This window comes from Spinacia oleracea, chromosome 2, assembly GCF_020520425.1.
Source record: "Spinacia oleracea cultivar Varoflay chromosome 2, BTI_SOV_V1, whole genome shotgun sequence".
Lineage (NCBI taxonomy): Eukaryota > Viridiplantae > Streptophyta > Magnoliopsida > Caryophyllales > Amaranthaceae > Spinacia > Spinacia oleracea.
The window spans coordinates 91,658,267-91,680,007 of record NC_079488.1 but is presented as its reverse complement, the minus strand read 5'-3'; the positions used below and the strand labels follow the sequence as shown (position 1 = coordinate 91,680,007).

The window sequence follows — 21,741 nt, the reverse complement described above, 5'->3', positions numbered from 1 at the left end:
TGAATTGAGAAAAAAAAATATTGAATACGTTGGGAGTCAATTAGAGATACATTTAAGAGATATTATACTTGAGATAGATCAATGATGAATTAGAGATACATCAAAGAAATCTCAGGTTGCTAAAAACAATGGTGTTCTACGGGATTACAGGAGAGAGGAATATGATAATAGAATAACCAACTATGAGAAGGGGAGATTGATGGATCCCGTAGGAGAGAGAAAAGAAATGGGGAAGATGGTTGCATTGATTACGTGGGAGCTGGCTAGCTAGGCAGCACGAGGAAGGAGGGCTTCCCGCGGACAGTTGAAGAAAAGAGCAATGGAATAATAAGGAAAAAAAAGGATTTTTTGGATAAATTAGAAAGTGACACGTGTACAGGTAACCTTCTATAGCAGGTGTGTTACCTGTCGGGACCAACAAAAGAATATAGGTATAAAAGTTCGGATTATTAAATAATATCTCATATGTAGGCTTAATTAAAGAAAATCGGTCAAAGGTTGGATTAATATTACCAAATTTTCCTTATTTCTATATGTAAGGAATTTCTTCCATACATTTGTTTCATAGTTAAGAATCGTTACCCCAAAAGAATCACATTTATGGATTGAATTTATTTAATTTTTAACTAAATATATTATATATTTCTTTTGTAATTTCAACCGCTACTTTTGCCAAACACTTATATTATCAACCGCTACTTTGACAGCTAACCTCTACCCTCTACTATTTGACCGCTACCCGCTACTCAAACGGTATGACCTTATCACTTCTTTGAATTGGAAAATTGACAACTTCACAACACTAACAACAGTTCATCTTCCTTCAAATTTATCACAACCCCAAATCTCCTCAAAATTCCGCCGGTTTTCCTCAATCATCAGACCAAATTTCAAGGTAAATTACCAAATTTCAAGGTAGAAGACATTTGTTTCATGATTTCGTTCATATGACTGGAACTTTTGAAAAAATTACTTGAATTATGTTCAAATAAAGCAACCAATTGAAGGGTTATTATCCAAATCATTATCCCAGTTTTGCAATCTGAATTGTTATTAGTTCTTCACTTCATGTTTGATTAATTATTGGTTCCGCTAATTTTTATTTTGATTGTAGTACTATAGATGGGGTAGGAATGTAGGATGAGGCGTAGCTGGCAGCTCAGTGGTTGGGTATTGCCCCCTTGCTCGGATTCGAGTTTCATACCCTAGGGCATCTAATTGCCACTGCATTTGGTACCTTACAGTTTCATTTGGGGTAGTGTAGGTGAGAAAGTCCAAATCTTCAATAAAATTTGTTTATTTCAATGTTGAAGGAGAGAGCCCAAATCTTCAGAATATGATTGTATCACTGTTTGCTAAAATGGCTCATTGTTAAGATGCAAGTTGCTTCCATTATGCTATTTTGTGGGTTTGATAGTCTAACTCTACATTGTGATAGAGGATCAAAGAGTGTATCTTAGTACAAATTTCAAATAATACTATTTAAGGGTAGTTAAAGTACAACGAGGGGGCACATATGATTCATTACTTCTCTTGCTACCTTTATACTATAGTCTATAGAAGCACGGGGTAGTGCCAAGAGATACAAAAATGGGGAGCCGTAAGATGTTGTTGTGATGCATAATCTCCTGGCATTCTTGTTTTCCTTAGGTGAGACTTTCGTATCATTATCTTGCCAATAAAGTTGTCAACTCCTTTTGCTTTGATGTTTTACTTCATGATTTCAACCTTGGAGTTTTGCCAAGTTGTTGAAACTCTGTGATCTAGAAGAGTATTCCCTAATCAATCGTGAGAAAAATGAATCTTCTCTCTCTAGGAGCTTTGATGGTGTATCATATTCTGCAATCCTTCCTGTTTGTCAAAACAAACTTTTTCATTGGTGTTCTCGGTAATTTTAGCCTCGGAGAGATGATAAAAGGGAGAATAGATAAATACCTTCACTGAGGACAAGGACAAGATCACTATCAACAACTGTGTGTATTCTGTGAGCTATCGTGACAATGGTTCGTTCTCTGAATTCTTGGTTGATAACTTTCTGAATTATACCATCAGTAGCAGAATCGACTGATGCAGTTGCTTCGTCTAAAACCAAAATAGTACTGTGCTTTAGCAGTGCCCTTCCTAAGCAGAACAGTTGTCTTTGTCCAACACTCCAGTTTTCGCCATTTTCAACCACTATATGTCACATGCATTAAGTTAGATTTATTAGCAAAAATAAGCATTAAGTCAAGTCTTTCTGAAAATTATTGATCTATTCACCTGTAGATCCCAATCTTCCTTCCTTTGCCCGTACAAGGTCTCCTAGTTGGCATTTGTCAAGCGCCTAAAAGTTGCAAAATGGGGTGTTAGTTGTTACCGATTAACTTTTATTTCTAGCTAAGAATTCACAATGGTAAAGCCATCAATTAGATTATATTACCTCCCATATATCACTGTCGGAATGCTGATGGAGTGGGTCGAGGTTAACTCGAACTGTGCCATCAAACATTGTTGGATCTTGAGGAATAATGCTGAGCCTTGATCTCAAGTCATGAAGACCTATCTTGCAGATATCCACATCATCAATTATAATACTCCCCTCTCTTGGTTCCACAATGCGGAATAGAGCTTGAATAAGTGTTGATTTTCCACTGCCTGTCCTTCCTACAACACCAACCTTTTTCTTCCCAGGGAATGTGCACGTTATATTTTTCAGGACAGAGGGAAGATGTTCAGCATAACGTATCTGCAACATCATGAAATTGGGGCTGGCATTATACACTTTTTTCTGCTAATTATTGTCATCTGAACCGATATTGTTACTCCGTCCATCTCACAAATTATGCATGCTTGCTTTAGGCAGGGAGATTGAAATCCGTTGTTAAATTATGATTATATGAGTTAAATTTTTTGAAGTGTTTAGAAATGGAAAAAAGTAAGAGAAAACTGTTGGGATAAAGTCAGAGAAAAAAGATAGAGAGAAAATAAGTAAGAGAAAGCAGGTAGAGAGATTGCCATGTATTTTGGAACACTCAGGTAGGAAACCATGCAAGTTTATGTGGATTAGAGAATATTCAGACTTTAGCCACTTAATCAACCTGCAACCACTTACCTGTAAGTTCTGAAAACTGATTGTTCCAGTAGTTGGCCAGTTGTTTGGTGGTCTGCAATCGTCAACAATCTGAGGAGCCTCACTAGTAAGCTTTGTATACTGAAGAACCCTTTCCACTGATATCATCTTATTTTCTGCATTGCATATATTCCATATGACTGAAGCTTGCAAAACATTCAGATTTATTCCGTATGTCACTGCCAGACCTGCAATGCCTGCAAAATATTCCAAGCCACATTAACTTTTCTTCAATAATCTGGTGTGCCTCAAGCTAAGTAAGCTTTAGGCTCCGTTTGGTTTGGTGTAAAACGTTTTTAGTACAAAATGATTTTCCATGGAAAACATTTTCCAAGGGAAAACACAATTCCAAACTAGTTTTCCTTTGTTTGGTTCCTTGAAGGAAAATGGGAGAAGATGGTGAAAATTGAGGGGAAGAAGGGAGAGGGAGGTAAGGTGGAAAAGTGGAAAAGTGGTTTCCCTCCCTATCAAATGGAAAAGGTTTTTCCAACTTTGTGGGAGTTATGGAAAATTGTTTTCATCCCTTGCCAAACCAAACAACGTAAAATGATTGAAAAGGGAAAATTGTTTTCTATGAAAACGTTTTACACCCTACAAACGGAGCCTTAGAGATGATGAGATTGTCCAACATGAAAGTGAAGTAGATTTTAAATTGATGTCTCAGTCCTCTCAGGTAGTCAGGTAAAACCTCTTAGGGCTTTAATAGCTAAGAACTAACTGACATTTGCATTTAACTTTTCATCTGGTAAGATGAACTCCTAGGATGTTATTGACATACATATGGAAAAGTCTTAATCGCTGGAAAATGAAAATTTTGTATTTATTCTAGTTTTACTTATCAGATCTGAGGTGCTTACTTGGATTTATAATTCCATCTGGGAGAGACACTAGCAGAACCAGTGAAAATGCAAACACAAAGTTTGATAATTGATTAAGTCTGAATGAAAGCCACTCCATCGCTGATACATTGTGAAACCATGGTCTTGAAAATCCGTCCACTAAAATAAGGTTTGCATTGATGAAACGATCCTTCTGATCGAAGGCACGTATTGTTGCTGCCCCTGAAAGTGATTCTCCAAAATGATGAAGGATTGGAGCCTTTTGTATTTCAGATAATCGTGCTAGCTCCCTTGCAGTTGGTATGTAGTATTGCTACACAAAAACTCATTATATTCATTATTCTAGTCATCTTGTTGAAATCATCTTTCTAGTGTTTTTTTAATTTTTAGGTTTCAAGCTCAATTTGTTTACCTTATACCATATACAGATTGCTGTTACTGGAATGAAGATGAGAAAGACTTCCCATGCGACCTGTGACATGACTGCGACGGTGCCGATAAGCTGGATCATTGAGAATGCTGCCCAACCTAATCTTTGTGCCATTTCCAAGTCCAATACACTTTGGTCAGATGATGCCTGCACATGGAAGTAAGAGTTAATAGACCTTTACTTGTGATTGTAATATTTCTTCTTTATAAACGATACTCCTAGATTTTTAAGAGTGCAGAGGCTAAGAAACTCATTTTCTAGAAACAAAAATTTCTCTATGTTAACACTTTAAAGACAGAAGATGATTAAGTAAAAATGCCTATTTCAGTCGATGGTCATGAATTATTCTGTTTCCAACATGCTTATTTGCAGACATTCCAGTTCTGAAATAAACTCTAAATCTGACTGATAAATTTAACATAGTTCAGTTTATTTGAGGGCCTTCTGGTTGCCAGAGGTGGATGGTGTGCATCAAATCTTCAGCTAGAGTTAATCTTTAGATAGTTAAATATATGATTGTTTATTTCATTGTTTATGATGATTAATTTAAATAATTATACTGCATTTATGAAATCTCAACTATTTTTAAACGAATTCTTACCCGGTTCAGTATTCTTCCAGTTGGAGTTGAGTCGAAGAATGACATTGGAGCTCGTAATACACTATGTAGCATGTTCTCAAAGAGTTTTTGTGCAGTTAGAATGCCTGCTTTAGCTAATACAGTAGCCCGTACTAAGACACAAACTGAGCTCACAATAGAAAGTAGGGAATATACAAGTAAGACATAGTCCATCCCAGCTATAGGTGCTGCATCACTTGAGGTTGGACAAACCCATGCCATCCAGTAATTACTTGCAATTTGCAACACTTGAAATGATGACTGGGCTAAAACTATTACCGGAACCAACATACCACGTTTTACAATGGTAAGATAATCCCAATATACTTCCTTCCCTATACTTCCTTTCTCTCTCTCTTCATCCTGTATCAACCTCCCTTGATTCTCTTTCATTTCCGGAGAAAGGTTATCCTCTTCTTCATCCCTTGGTTGAATTTGTTCTGCACTTGAATCAACATCATGTGGTGTAGCATGTTCAGAAGTTCTACCAGAAGTACCTTCAATTGTAAGAACAGATTCTAAAGCTTGACTATGAGCTCCAACCAAAACTTCAAACCCGATATTCTGTTTCAAGAGTTCCTTAAAACTTCCAGCTTCTGCGATTCGTCCTTCTTTCATCACCTGTATATAAGTTCCCTCGTGAATCAATATATGTAGCTGAGAAAGTGCATACAACAATTGCTGTTATATCATACCAGAATGAGGTCTGCTGCTGGTAGAAATTCGACTTGGTGGGTCACATAAAAGATTGTCTTGTCTCTTAGAACCCCCATCAGACATTCCTGTTTATTAAAATTCAGTACATTGTAAGTGAGATGAGTAATAAAAATGTAAGAATCAAAGGGTTGGCAGTATTTGACATTCTAGTCTCACAAGTGCTTACCTGAAATAGTTGTGTTCCTGTATGTGCATCAACTGCACTAAAAGGGTCATCAAGCAAATATATATCTGCATCCTGGTATACTGCACGAGCAATTTGTATCCTTTGTTTCTGACCCCCGCTCATATTAATACCTCTTTCTCCGATTTCTGTTAAGTCGCCCTGTGGGAAAAGCTCAAAATCTTTTAATAAAGCACACGCTTTAACCGTTGTATCATACTTAGTGGCATCATAATGGTTCCCAAAGAGTATGTTCTCTTTGATATTTCCTGTCAGTATCCATGGGGTTTGAGGAACATAAGCCTTAGAACCGCTAATCTTTACAGTCCCGGAGATCTTAGGGATTTCTCCAATTACACCAGAGAGCAAACTAGATTTTCCTGATCCTACTGTTCCACATATTGCTACCTTCATTCCCCTTTTAACCTTCAAGTTTATTCCATCGAGGGTTGGAGTTCCTAAATTAGGATCCCAGCTGAATTCCCCACCTTGTATGTCTATGGCATAGGGTGTTTCATCTTTTGAAACAAACTCGACAGCATCTTGCTGAATTTCTTCTTCTTGGAGGTAATAAGAAACCCTATCAGCGGATACTTTTGCTTGTGCTACAACATTAAGTAAGTCAGGCAGACTAAATATGGGATCCTGCAACATACGGAAGGTTGCTAATGCAGATAAAACGCTGCCTGCTGTGAGTGGAATTTTCATTAAAAGACAAGCTCCAAAAGTCACTATTGAAATGAAGGTAGGTGAACCCCAGAAAATGAAGGCTCCAATTGCCCCTAATCTCAATGATTTCCATATCCAAGAAGACTCTATATTTCTCAAGCTTTCTAGCTTATTTAGAAACTGATTGTCCCATGCTTGAAGTTTGATTGTCTTCATGTTACGCAGGACTTCTGAGGTGGCTTTCATCCGAGCATCTTTGGCATTCATGATCATGGATTGGTATTTTTTCTGCGTTCTTGTTAGAGGTATATTGCAAGACATAACTACTAAAGTAGCAGCTAATCCTGCAAATGCTCCCAAACCTAGATTTGTATGCAGAACAAAGATTGCTAACGATATTTGTACTGGTAACATCCAAACGGTATTTACATACCATACAAAATCTGAGATTCTTTGAACATCTACACTCATGTAGTTCATTATCTCTCCACTGGTGTGACTCTGCCTCGCTTGACATGACAAGACTAAGCCCTTTCTATATATCTGAGATATCAAAGCAGCTCTGAGGCGGAGCCCTAGTTGGCGAGCCCCAAAGATCCATTGCCTCTGTGCTATTGTCTCCACCATTTTGGCCCCTAGAAATCCAAGAGCAAGGAGGTAGCCTGTTTTTAGGCTGCGGTGTTGCTTGTCGCTGAGGAAATTCACAAAATCGTTGATTAGATATGGACCAACATATGATGCAAATGCACTTATTACTGCAAATATGGCATTTACTGCTGCTTTCTTCCATGCTAAATAGAATATTGCCTTGTAGACAGATGGGTTACTGGTGGTTCCTTCTTCCTCCTTGACTCGTTTTAGGTTTTCATCGAAGCAATAAGAGAGAAAAGCAGCAGAGTCTTCCACATCAACATCTGGGATCTCATCCTGCTCAAGTGGCTTCTTTTTCCCGATAACAAACAATGGGTTGAGCCATGAGAAGGTAACAAGGTCAAGAAAGGTTGCTTTGCTGTAAAGTGATTCGCTTTTCCCCCTTGAAAATTTCTCACTTTCTCCATTCAGAAGTGGTTCAGTCAAGTTCTTTGTTGCACCGTCTTGCACTATTCTCATCTTTCCTTGAATGGAAATTAACAACAGGCTGACTGATGCAAAAAGGCCGAGGACATCTGCATAGTCTTGTATTCTAAAGTTACCATGGTTTGCCATTATGAAATGAGAATCAATGGCAATGTGACAAGCTAAGATCAAGAAGCTGCAAACCCACCAGAATCTTAGAATTCCGGGGAAAATGAGGTAATTTTTTGTTAAAATCCTACTTAGTACAATTATCGTGATTATCCATGATATAACCTGCAAAATTTCAGCTGAGAAAGTTGGAAGAGAATGGTTGCACTGAGTCTTGCTGCTTCCTTTTAACAGCAAGATTAAAGAAGTTGAATGCACACCCAAGAGCAAAATGGAAAGAATAACGCTGGCTTTCGAGCATAGGCTTAGTCTTGCATTTTCAAGGTACATTTCTGCATCCTTTTCTGCTGCTTTTGTAGTGTGCATGTGTACTGCACAAATCATTTTTCTGATGAAATATAACAGTAGGGTCCCATAAAACCCCAGCAGCAAAAATATGCTGATCTCTTCCCACAAGCAGGGGGTTTTCAGCTGTTCCCATGCTGTTAGATTCAATAGCTTTAGATCTGCCATAAAAAAAACAATAGCAATTTGATGATTATGCTAGAAAAATATAACTTAAAAACCGGCCTAAATGCTTGCGAGTGAGTAACTTTGTACTATTGACTTTCTATAATGTCTGCACAACCTTAACAGTCATACAAAGTATATGTGAATGGAGGGAGTGTTATTTTGAAACTGAGGAAGCCCTATATATATAATTAAGCTCTTTCCCTATGTTCTCATTTACTGCTACTCAAGGATTTATACACATGGATCTTCTGTTTCATTTCAGGGTATAAAACATACATGCTACATGTCTCATGAATCATGATTATGTGCAACCCCCTTGTCAGTTGTCACTATCAAGTATAGTTTTCTTTGTCCGGGATGGAAATGGTTATGTGCAACCACTTCCTACTACGAGCAGTGCAGCTTCGAGACCTAAAGATAGCTTGATTCAAGTCAAGAATGAGGGAACTTCCAACTTCAAACAATGTAGGATGTTTATGCTAAAATCAAAACAAGCTACTTTTAACCTTATTTTGTATAGATGATCCCATTCATTTTTCTGTTTTTACCTTGTTAAATTAATCAGCACATTAAACTTTAAAGACCCAACATCACGAAACCAAAAGCAGTAATCGGAGCAACGATTCTACAACCATGTTTACGATACAACAGCGCCTTCTGGCGGGGGACGACCCTTGCCGTAACGTAATCAAAGAAAGCAATATATAGTTCATTAACAATTTAAAACAGCAAACTAGCATACTTGCTAATAATAATAATAATAATAATAATAATAATAATAATAATAATAATAATAATAATAATAATAATAATAATAATAATAATAATAATAATAATAATAAGAGAGTTGAGAGAACTTACTTGCTGCAAGAAAAGAATACGGCATGATTCTATCTTTCTCCCCAGCTTTAGCTTTGGAACTATGTGAACAAATAGTCCCTTATACGAAGGACTAGTTGAACAACACAAAGCTGTAAGTAATATATACGGAGTAGTGGTGAAGAAAGAAACGGGAGAGAATTCTAAGTGATTAAGGGGGACCATTTATATGATTAAATAACTGGTGGTTCTTAATTTCTTTTTCTTTTTAGGTAAATGAGCAACAAGGACAATACATATCGCATTCAATTAAATTAATGTGTAATTAACTCTTTTTGTCTATATATGAATCATTAGAAAATAAAAACTGGGTTTTGGAGGAATTCACGTGATGCAAGTAAGGTTAAAATTGAGGAGGTTTGATTCTCTTTTGGAGTACTTTAGGGTAAATGCTTTTGTTTTTGGTTTTAAACGAAAATAATGAAATTAAATGGTTCTTATTTGTTTTCTAGGAATATCTAATTGGGAGATAAGAAGAGATGAAAATGACAAGAGAGAGAGTGAGTGAATGTAGCCGTAGGGTTAGCCTTAACAAAATAACAACCCTAGTATTTTTGTTTTTGACGACTTCTATATGTGACTCTACGAAAGGAAATGAATAAATTTTATTTGGTTTTTGACGACTTCTATATGTGCCTCTATGAAAGAAAATGAATAAATTTTATTAGAATTTATTGTCATGTACGTTTTTTTTGTTATATGGAATATTAAATTTTACGTAATTTTAGTTTTCAATTCATCATATAGGACTAAAAGAGTACTCCGTGTATATGTACTTCTTTCACACCAAGTATTTCACTAATATAGTTTAACTAAGAAAATAATGAAGATAGTAATATAGGTAGGTATATTATTTGAAAAGTTTAAAAAAATTGTAAATAATACGTAGAAAAATAAGAAACGGTAACTTATTACTTGAAATTGGAGAAGGAAGAAGCAATAAATTGAAAGAAAAATAAACTGAAAAGATGTTTTAAAATAGGGACACGTGTCAATCTTGTTATTAAATACCTACTATACTACTCCTTATGTTCCATAAAGTTCATTACTTTTGCATTTAACGCGGTCTTCAGTGCACTACTTTAATCATTAAGAATTTAATAATGTATTAGCAAAAATTATAGAAAAAATTATATTTGAAAATTTTATATTGAAACTAATCCAATGATATCTACTCCCTCCTCCTTTTCATTTTCACGAGCACATAGTTTTAGAAAACCCGTGCAAAATTATTATTAAATGGTGTAAGTGGACAACTATATAATTTACTCTCTTCATCCCTACAAGATTACCCCATATATCATAAAGGAAAATTTGTAATTATTAATCCAACCTTTGCCCGGTTTTCTTTAATTAAGCCTACCTATGCGATATTTCTAAATAATCCAACCTTTATGACCCAACTACTATTATTAAGCCTGGATGACCGGTTACCTGCTACAAAGTCAAGGAAAATTTATAATTATTAATCCAACCTTTGCCCGATTTTCTTTAATTAAGTTTACCTATGCGATATTTCTAAATAATCCAACATTTATGACCCAACTACTATTATTAAGCCTAGATGACCGGTTAGCTGCTACAAAGTCAACGTTAAAAACGTTGACAACCTAAAGTTGGTTTCCCTCCTAAAATAGACACGTCATCATCACTTGCCACCTAAACAAGGATTTCATTTTTTTCAAAAAACCCTTAACCCTTCTCTTCTCTGTACCGTGTTTCAATTCCTCTCTCCTCCATTACTGCTGCTTCAACCACAATTGTACTGATTCATGACATCATCAGCGATTTTCTTGTGGAAATAGGTGACTTCATCCACGCGCATTCAAATTTCGTCACCAAAATCGTACAATTGAAGGTGAACTTACGAACCTTAGCGTTTTTGTTCCTTTTTTGGTAATTTTTGAATTTTGGGCTTCCTTGATGGCCATTTCGTAAAAACCCGAGCTGTTGCAATAATATAGTTTTTTTTATGTTGTGGGATGTTGGTTATTGTGGTCTTGTTGAAAATTTAGAAAGAAAAAAAACCTTGAATTTGAAGAAGATCCAGATCCAACAGGCAATTGCTTTACCCAGCCATAACAATTGCTGATTATTTTTGATGAACTTCGAATGGAGAGGTATGACCGTATGAGGGATCGACAATGGTGGAGAAGAGGTAGAAGAGAAATAATGGAGAGGAGTGCAGAGATGAAGCAGAAAATCGCAGAGGAGAGCTGAGAGAGACGAAAATTAAAATAGCAATTAAAGAAAATAAGGGGAAAAAAATTAAAAAAATTATAATTGTTATATGCCACATAAGGGTGAATACCGCCTATAGCAGGTTAGTAACTTGTTAGGCTTAATAATAGTAGTTGGGTCATAAAGGTGGGATTATTTAGAAATATCGCATAGGTAGGCTTAATTAAAGAAAATCGGGCAAATGTTAGATTAATAATTACAAATTTTCCTATCATAAATGGATGTCCATATTTATTTGCCTCATACTTTATTTGGTTTGTGGTCCTCACATATCCCCTTGCATACAATTATTTAATCTAAGTTTAAGACAAATATACCTACTCGGTGACTCGGTCATTTGCTTTTGAGTATACCTAATATTTAAAGTAAACAAAAATATTTGAGGCAATCTTTTAAGGATGGAGTGAGTATTTATTAAAGAAAAAAATAATGTGGAATATGATAGTTAGCTTATGTGAAAGAGGTTGATTTTTTTAATTATTTAAGTAAGGTCGTGAAATAGAGAGACAATAAAATATTTGAATAGAGATTAACGAAAAAACCTTAAAAGCAAGTGATGCATTTAAAAGAAACGGAGAGTGTAATAAGATAATGCTTTTCTATTACTATGTTAACCGCAAATTATGGTCAAAAGTTTAAAATTTTGATCACACAAGTAGTAAATATAAGGAAATTTGGTGAAACACTACCTTTAAGTTTGGTGGTTTTGTGAATTGCTACCTTTTAAAAAGAAAATTAAATTTTACTACCTTATAAGATAGGTTTGTTTGACTAACACTACCATTTGATGTTTTTCATTAATGGTTCCCGTCTTTAAACCTTATTACAACGGTTATTTAATATGGCAAATGAATAAAACAACAAATAAATATAGTTATTTAAAAGAATAGAAGAAATACACGACGGAAAATATTAACGGAAAACGTCAAATGGTAGTGTTAGTAAACCAAACTAAACTTATAAGGTAGTTAAATTTAATAAATTTTTTATAAGGTTGTAATTCACAAAACCACCAAACTTAAAGGTAGTGTTTCACAAAATTGCCTAAATATAATAGATAGAACTTTATGAAACGCTCTCCGTAGAAAGTACTAGTATAGATGAGATTGTGTGTAATTGTGTATGATATATTAGTTGCCAATAAACTAGCGCGCTTCAGCTTTCCCGAAACAATGATAAATCAGCCATATAAAATAAGGTTAAAAGTACCTTGTTTTGATTTTCTTAAAAAGTAAAAACAGAAGATGAATTAGTATAATACCCGTGCGATGCACGATTTATAATCTAAACATAAATTTATATGAAACTTGGTAGACGATTATCATCAAAATAGATCTTATAGCTACTCTGTATTCTCCAAATTAGAATTAATAATGGATAAATTTATTATTGCTCATTCGGTGTCTTACTTATTAAAATAGTTAAAACAAATAAGGGTACATAAATAAATTTATTTTCTTTCTTATTCACCTCTTGTGTCAAGCATAAACTTAATTATCTCATTCACCCTTCACATCGATAGTAATACCTAGTTATTACTCGCAGTCGACCATTAAATTCATTACCCGACCACTTAACACCTAACTATACCATTTACTTTATTCAGCCAGAGATAACTTTGAGGCGAGGTGAGACCTGCACACCCATACCCGCCTATAATTTTCATCTCCATCCACGACATAAACGATACCCACCACTTCCAATCCCAGAGGTACAAAATAAACTTTAGCCCCCTCTTCATGACCCCCCCTCCAATGTATCCATCCCCGCCTCAAACGCACCCCTAGACTCAATGTTTTTGGTAAGATAGTTTTGAATTTCAAAACTTATTGAGTTTTTGAAATTCCTTAGTCTGATTAGAGTAACTGAATAAATAAATAAAATATTATAATAAGTTAGTAGTAATTTTTTTTATATTATTCATAATCAATTAGATGAAGGATTAGCAACGCAGGTGGGTCCAATCTAAAATTTATCCTTGTCCCGTCTCCCACGACGAATACATTTTTTAACTCCATCATCCACCAAACTTTCCGCCATCCCCGTCCACTTGAGGAGGATGCACGGGGGTCTCCCAAAAATATGCCTCGTTGACAATCTGACATCACTATATATATTCGATCAATAATCCTTTCCTTAACCAACTTTTAAATATATGGAAAAAATATTACGATAATAACAATGTGGAAAATTTTGTTTTTCATATTTAAGATTAAGTACAGGCTAGGACCCGTCATAAAAAAAAATAGCTAGGGGTCTCAGTTTGTTAATTAAAATTGGGCAATAAAATGTTTGAGACAACCTTGTAAAATATATTTATTCAAGAGTTAAGATTTGTTATGCATATCCGGATTCATTATATATATGACACTAATTCTTAAAAAGATGATAGCATTGTAATAATGTAATTGATAGTACATGATCAACTATTATAAGATTTCCGGTATCAGAAAATGCATGCAAAGATTCATTGGATTTCAAATAATAAACGATCAAAGATAAACATTCGTCATACATATCTGTATCTAGCGTATGACATAATTTCTAAATAAAAATTGATACCGCATCCAGTAGTTTACAATTAGTCATTATTTATGTTATAAGCTAGAGAGGCAAATCATAGAGCGATATTTGTCATATCCACATCGATTTGACTTCCGTTTGGTATAGTACAAAGTATATAGATATGGATATGGAGTATAAATTTTAATTAAGAAATTTATTGGTCATAAGTAAATAGTACTTCATAGTATAATCAATTATTACCATAAGTAATTAGAAGCTAGATTGTAGGTAAAATAAATACGAATTATATTATTATTTTATCATATGATTTTTATTTTTATTATAAGAGAGGCACATCAGACAACATTATTTTTTCAGGTCCACATAAATTTGTCACTATTTTAGTATTACGTATACAAATGTTGTTAAAAAATGATTAAATTATCATTCAATTGTTTAGCCTAAAATATATGAAGGAGCTTTTTTAAGTAGAGAGTAACGTGTGTTAGTTGCACATCGATTTTCTTATTTACTACTTCTACCATGCTTTTGGATAATGCAATTTTATTTTCACGGTTGTTAATAAGTAACTTCAACTGTTAATATCTTAAATTATCAAATAAGTAAAAATTATTTTTAAAAAATGGTAATATTGTGTAAGTATTTAGACAAATACAAAAAAAATGTTAGAGAGTACATGACTATGTTCATTATAAAGTATTAATAATCACACACACAAAAAAAAACAGAAAAAGTAGAGGGATAAGTAAATATAATAGATAGTGTTAAAATCAAAGAGTTGCATCTAAAATTGAGGAACTAAGTAGTAGATTAGTAGGTGGATTAGATTACGCAAGTTTTCTTCATGTTTAACAAAGTTACATTTTTTTTTTTTTAAAAAGTTAAATATTACTATCAATGGCTTTGATAATATCGAATTTAGTTACTAAATATACTACGTATAAAATTGTACAACCAATTGCGGTTTTCAAATTTAGTTGTTAAAATATTATAGAGTACTATAGTAATTTTTTTAATACACTCTTATTCATATATACTTGATTGATTTTCTGATTTATTTGTATTCTAATTATCCAATATCTGTATATTGCTTTTAAAGTTTTATAAAAATCCTAAGTACTAAGTATAATGGATTAATTTTTTTTATATAAAAATAACCTTATATTGGTCATATTTGTTAGCAAAGTACATAAAGTATAATTTACAAAATATTCTCCATGTGTAGAATGTTTTTTTGTTTTTTTTGGAAAATAGAATCAATTTTTTTATGAGGGGCAAGTTAATTTAATCAAGATTGAACCTCACTTCGATCGCCTTACGCTGTTTAAAATAATTACAGAATCAAATATTTAAATTTTTATATATTTTTTTATTTCTATAAGAGAGGCAAATCAGATAGCGATATTTATCAGCTCCACATTGATTTTCTTTCTTTTAATATAGTATATAGGTAACCTAATATTGATATATTTGGTCAAATTCCACCTTACCTTTGAGCTAAATTTTGATAATTTTGACATAAATTTATTATTAAAAATAATTTTACTATTAACCATAATTTTGATAAAAATAAATAAATTAAATATGACCACATTTTTAGGATGTGAGGATTGTTTCCAAGTCAATTAAATCCAAATCCGCACCATGCATCACCAAGGTGTGATGCACGATTTACATGTCAAAATATTAATTTTGCTCGAAATTTTATATATAAGTGATATTGCAACACTTCACATTAACATTTAATAATAATTTTTTGTTGCAAACATATTATAATAAGAATATTTTTACTAAGTAAAAGAAATGTCAAAATCATAAAGTAAAATTGTGATAATTTAACTTCTCATCCACCAATAATAATTCAATTGAGCTAGTTATTGTTGAAACATTGTAATTCGTTTGTTTTCAAACCTCACATTCGTTTCCTTTAATTTCCATGATGATGTAACGGGGTATCATAATGCATGTTATAATAGCTAATTTTGACTCTGGTGATTTGACCGTAAATAATATGACATGTTATTATATATGTACTTTAATATGGAATATATTGTATAAAGGTGTGAGAATTGCACAGAATAACACATACTCCCTCCGTTCTTGAATGTTAGTCCCCTTTCTTATTGAGTTCTTTTTTATTAGTTATTTTTGGAGTCTTTCCTTATCTGTTCAACATTATCCATTTTATACCCTTATAAATATCCAAATGGCTCACTTGTTTACTCTCAATTAAAATTTATCCCATTAAACCCCTTAATTCTTTCTCTACCCTACACACATTGGTTAGATTCTATTGAAATACCATATTTCAATAGTATTTTTTGTTGGAATGTTTTCAATTACAAAAGGGACTAACACTCAAGAACGAAAGGATACATATTTTTGTGGAAAACATTGAATAAAGATGGTAATAAAATGAAATAAACACGTATTAGAATGATAATTGCAAAAGTAGCACATAATATTGCATTCCATAATTTTGTGGAAAAGATTGTAATGCATATGACATCTTGCATGATGACAAATGGTTATAATATGCACTCAAATTTACTAACAAACACGTTTTGCGAAATATTTTTTGGAAAAGATTGTATTCTTATTAGAGATATGCATGTTAATGAAAAGTAATTATAGTAGATATACTATAATTATGTTAGGTAGTCAATGTAAATATATAAAGATAATATAATAAAATTGTGTTAGATCGATAATCACATATAAATTATAAACATAGTAACAATATGTAAGAATAATGTTAGGTGTGACTCGTGACATTGAAATAGAATTATGCCAGGATACATAGATCTTGATGTATTTTAATGAGTAATAAGTATATATAAAATAAAAAAGTCAAAAATATCTTTTACAATAGTTACTTAATTAATACTTGTGCTTCACTTTTTTTTTTTTTTGGGAACTAATTCACGTTTTACATAAAGTTACAATGATATCATAATTTATTAAATGAGTAGTAATAAAGTTAAAGATATTATATGAGTATTTTCTGCAGCTTGATCAAGTTATAATATTATTCCATATATGTATTAGAGAGTATTTTTAACTAAAAAAGAGGCGAATCAATGAGTGACACTTGTCATCACCACATTGATTTCCTCTCTTTTAGTATATTATATAGATAGATTAGCATAAACATCATTACCCGCTACTACAACAGTTACCCGCTACTTTATTGATAAAGTTCACCCGCTACTTTATTGATAAAGTTCACCCGGTACCGGTACGTTGACGATGAGGTTCGTGATTGTAAACATTTTGTCCATAACGACAACTTTTGGTTAGTGCTCAAGGACAACTCTAAAAGTGAGACTTCTTCACTGATAGCCTCTTACTTTCCTAGCAGTAGCATGCAATATCTCGATAACCTTTACTTTGTCTTTTTTAACTTGTCAATTGCATATTATTGGAACATTATATCAGCAACAACTAACGTACTTCGTATGTCGCTTTTATGTGACAATTTAAAATATGATAACAAAAGTTAAACAAATTCGGTTGTCCACTAAAAAACACAAATGTATATAAAGGTATATGTAAAATATCTCGTGTGTTTTTTATCATTATTTAATTTTTTTTTACATATAATGATATGCACTTGTATTCTTTTAATACACGCACAGTTAACATCATATATATACGTCTATATGAATTTGGCGTTCAGCCATATACGAGTAATGATTGATGTCTCGATTCATTTTTAAAATTTTCATTAAAATGGTGTTAGTGTTAGTCATCAAGTCAATTGCTAAATCAACTCTTAAGTAAATATCATAATTTTAATTGTCGATTTATAATTTAATTTAGATGTCATGTGGGTCATAATTCTTGTAGTCATACATGGTGCTAAGTAGTATTATTGATATATTCTTTGATAGTGGAATTAGCTTGCCTATTATGTTTAGTGAGACTATGACATTCTAATTCTTCAACAACTATATATTATATTATTATTATTATTGTCTATTATCTTCTTTCAAGGATATACGAAGTATTTTATATTATTTGGGTGAATACCACCGAACAAGACAAATTAAAAAATAGTTAAAACTAGACCCTTTGATTAATAAGACTTGTTCTTGTAAGATTATTAGTAACCGTGAAATTACTAAATTAGGTAGCAACTCGTAATTACAATTTTGTCCCGGTATTTGACAAGTATAATAAAGGTGGCAAGTTGGCCGTTTAAATTGAATTCACTTGCGGCTCATGAGTTTAGTTTATGTTGAGCATACTCAACTCACCATAAAAACATTCCAATCTCATTTAACTTTTGAACATTATATCATATAAACTATAGAGCATGTCCGTATAATTTTTAAAGAAAGTAAAAAGACAATAGTAAAAAAATGGACAGAATTCTCACAGATAATTGGAATCAACCAAAGGAATCAAAATGTTGTTCCAAGAGTGGGCAGTAAAAGGGTATTTAATTTATGCAATTTCCAAGGAGAATCCACTATCATACATTCATACTGCACTGCAGTGCACTCTCTTGGATCTCACCCCCATTATTACAGCAATATGTTATGTGGAGTAGAATCAAATTTAATTTAAAATGCAGACATGATTGAAGATGACATTTTTAATACGAAGTAGTAGTTAAATTGCTATTTGTAGTGCAGAATATTGGTCGTGTATAAGTGAATTGTCTAATGATGGATAAATTGATTTAATGTTTGAGTTTATGTATTGCTACAAAATTAAAACAGAAAAGAAAAAACTGACCGTTTATATCGCGGTTGTTCCGGTGTTGTAAAGATGGAAACAATGGGCTTCGAATGAAGGCCCTTTTGTATGTGTTGAAGATCTTGCTTGCTTGAATGAGTAGAGGCCGAATTCACCTGCACAAGAGCAAAGTCACTAGCCTCGGGGGTGTTTCCGAGGAAAGCCCCTCCGATGCCTAAGTAAGAATGATGCTCGGATTCTAGAGAGAAGTTCTCTAGAAGAGTAGTCTTAAGGCGATAAATTGGACGTACCTTGAGGTGTGAGCCTTGGCGGCCTATTTATAGTGTTTGCATAATAAATGCCCATAGGTCATTTATTGCTATTGGGCCTTGGGCCTTGATGGATGGCTGACTAGCCATTGGTAGGTTTTGATGCTATTTGTTTAGAGCCATTGGGCTTTGGACTTAGTGGCCCAATTGAGAATCAATTGGGAGCCCAAACAACATGCCCCCCAGACCCGGTCCATTTAGAATTAAATGGGTGGGTTTCCAGCTGTCAGAAGTCCAAAAGTTCCCTCTTTTTTTTTTGAAAAGGGATGATTTGCATTGATGACAAGTGTTGGGATTTGTATTGTGTCGTCGAAAGGAAGTTGATGCGTTTCCCTTTTCTATAAATACCGGGCGCTAAACTTCCTTCAAACTTTACTTTCTCTCTCTTTTAAACAAACTTCCTCTCTTTTCCCGGCGATCGCGGTTTTTGAGTTTCTTCAGATCTACGAAATTCGGCCAGCTTTAGACTTCGGGAACTTGTGTTGTTCGTTTTATCGGCGAATTCCGCTTCGGAAAAAGGTAATTTGTTTCTGAATTCTCCTTACTTCTTCGTTCTTCCTTCTACTCCTCAATCTAAACCCTAGACCGAGAATTCGCGACCATGGCAAAGAATAGGGGCAAAAGCAAGTTCGTCGTTGGCTCCTCTAGTGAGAGGGAGAATGTGCCTTCGGGAAGGTTACAGAAAACTTCGAGGGGTCGGCCTTCGGAGAGGCCGGTGGAGAGGCGTTCGACTGGTTGGGATGCTTCCAAAGATGATGTTGTTGGCGGGTCTAGCGTGTCTGAACGCGCAACTTCTGGTAAGAAAGCTGGTTCTTCGGGTGTGCGCCGTCCTTACCCTGAGTTTCCAGTTCATTGGACTGAAGCTGATCCGCAGGGCAAGTATGCCCCGATCTTGCATGAGACCACTAAGATCGATGGTCCGTTGGAGAAATCGGTCAGTGGTGACTGGTTGGTGGAGGCGAAGCTGGGGAACTACCATCGGAGGGCCGAGGAGCTATACGGAATCCAGCACGCCTTGGGGTACTGGTGCGAGCTTCCCGATCAGGAGCGTCCTTGGGTGACTCATCCGCCGAGGGGGTTCATCTCTGTGTATACTCATCACTTGGAGAACGGTCTCCGCTTTCCCTTGGATCCATTCATTTCCGAGCTCCTGGTGTCGTACAACATCAGTTTGGCCCAACTTACACCCAAATCTATGAGGCACATCATCGGATTTAGATGGGTGTGCGATTTTGTTAACTTTCCCTGTTCTGTCGCCGTGTTTCGGGATCTCCACGATCTGTCTTTCAATCACGCTTCCAAGGGGGATGGGTATGGTTGGTGGACCATCATCAACAAAAATTCTCGAAGGAAGGGGGAGCCGAACTACATTACGGCCTACCCTTACCTCAGCTCTGACCATAATTGGAAGACGGAGTGGTTGCTCGTTCGTGTGCCGACAGATCCGAAGCATCCCCATTTTTATCGCCCTCCGAAGTGGTTTGTGACTCCTGATCCTGATATGAGAAGCGTGGCTGCTCCGGATCGGAACCATCACCACTACGTGGATCTCCTCCAGTGGTTTTTGGCTCGGGAGGACAACTACAAACTGCCGTCTAGCTGGCTCCCGAACCTCAACTATATCTTGCGGGAGGACATTCTTGCTGTTGCCGGTCTCAGCAGGATTTTTGACAGGGGTAGGTGTCTTTCGGCTGGGACCGTGCTTCAGTGAGTTTGTCCTCCTCCTTTTTGTCTCGTTTTATTGACTTGTTTTGTGCTTTGTTTCTGCAGAGTACGGCTTTAGCTGCATTGATCCTGTGGTTTTGGGCATCTCTTTGGATCTGAAGACTATTCACGACTCGGCTCCTGATTACAAGTTCGGGAAAGAGAATCCTCGTAATCCTCGCTTGAAGGATTACGTGCTGTCTCCTTCGGGTGTCGCTCGGATATCCGAAGTTCGAGCTGATCCGTGGGATTCTGCCTCCTCTCCCGAAGCTGTTCCAGTGAAGGTCGTGCTTCCTGATTTGAGGACAACCTCAGATCCGGTGAGTGTTTCTATATCCCGAAGTTTTTTGTTTGTCTTTCTTTCTGGTTGGCCGTCGGCTAACGTCTTGGTCCTGGACCATCTTTTTAGGGTCCTGGGACTGACGCTGTGCCACGTGCCGTTCCTTTGGTTTCATCCCCGGCTCGGATAGATATCTCTTTATCTAGGAACCGGGTACTTCACGCTTTTTTTCTTTATTTCTTCCTTTGTCTTCTTTTACATTTATTGACCCTTGGTCTCCCCTTTTTAGGATCAAAGAAAAAGGAAGGGTAGCACTCTTTTGAGGCCTTCCGCGCATCCGAAGAAAGCGAAGGCTTCTCAGTCCTCGGAGAAGGTATTTGCTCTGACTTGGAGTTTTTTGTCGTCCGTTTTTCCCTTCTTCTTCTTTTTCCTTGAAGCTGATCTTTGAACGCCTGTTTTGTAGGAAACGGTTTCGGAAGACATGCCTCCTCTCAAGAATCTCCTTCACTTCATGCCCTTGCCAGGGCAGAAGTTGAAGAGTGTGGTGGTTGCGGAGCCGCCGCCCGTGGATCAACCGTTGGCTGAGGAAGATACCATCCCCTCTCCGCTGAAGCCGTCTACTGCTTTAGGGATCGAGATCCAGGATATCACCAAGGTGATGGAGGCGATTGAAGCCGACCTTGTTCCTAGCTCGGATGCCCCTATCGTGGTCGAGCAGAAGGAGGAATCTGCTGACGTTTCTCTCGAAAGAGAGAAAAGTCCAGATAAGGAGATGGTGGACCTCACCGAAGCGCACATTGAGGTTCCCGAGGCTGAGAAGGAGGTTCCTTCTGCTGAGGAGGAGCAGAAGGAACA

At 35.3% G+C, this 21,741-nt stretch overlaps 1 protein-coding gene and 1 long non-coding RNA gene across 2 annotated transcripts; one reads left to right on the top strand and one right to left on the bottom strand.

The window, feature by feature from the left end:
• The first annotated feature begins 752 nt into the window (after positions 1 to 752).
• On the top strand, positions 753 to 8,825 carry LOC110792526 (uncharacterized). The gene is made up of 6 exons (XR_008928265.1): positions 753 to 895; positions 3,952 to 4,248; positions 4,377 to 4,537; positions 6,772 to 7,839; positions 7,966 to 8,055; positions 8,507 to 8,825. It is a non-coding gene; the product is annotated as an uncharacterized lncRNA (long non-coding RNA).
• LOC110792524 (putative ABC transporter C family member 15) lies at positions 1,457 to 9,281 on the bottom strand. Its single transcript, XM_021997346.2, has 11 exons — positions 9,106 to 9,281; positions 5,881 to 8,237; positions 5,693 to 5,779; positions 4,980 to 5,618; positions 4,361 to 4,525; positions 3,967 to 4,261; positions 3,092 to 3,306; positions 2,420 to 2,725; positions 2,260 to 2,323; positions 1,936 to 2,175; positions 1,457 to 1,851 (listed from the first exon to the last, which is right to left on the bottom strand). Exons 1-11 carry the CDS (start codon positions 9,128 to 9,130, stop codon positions 1,724 to 1,726), a joined length of 4,521 nt encoding a protein of 1,506 aa, XP_021853038.2. The 5' UTR covers positions 9,131 to 9,281; the 3' UTR covers positions 1,457 to 1,723.
• Positions 9,282 to 21,741: the final 12,460 nt, after the last annotated feature.

What these genes read in the sequence shown, in the direction of transcription:
- LOC110792524 (XM_021997346.2), bottom strand. Translation starts at nt 9,130, where the DNA reads ATGCCGTATTCTTTTCTTGCAGCAA. An exon ending in CAGGAACACAACTATTTCAG is followed by an intron (nt 5,780 to 5,880) that starts GTAAGCACTTGT and finishes TTTAATAAACAG; the next exon opens with GAATGTCTGATGGGGGTTCT. An exon ending in TGTCCTTGTCCTCAGTGAAG is followed by an intron (nt 1,852 to 1,935) that starts GTATTTATCTAT and finishes TTTGACAAACAG; the next exon opens with GAAGGATTGCAGAATATGAT.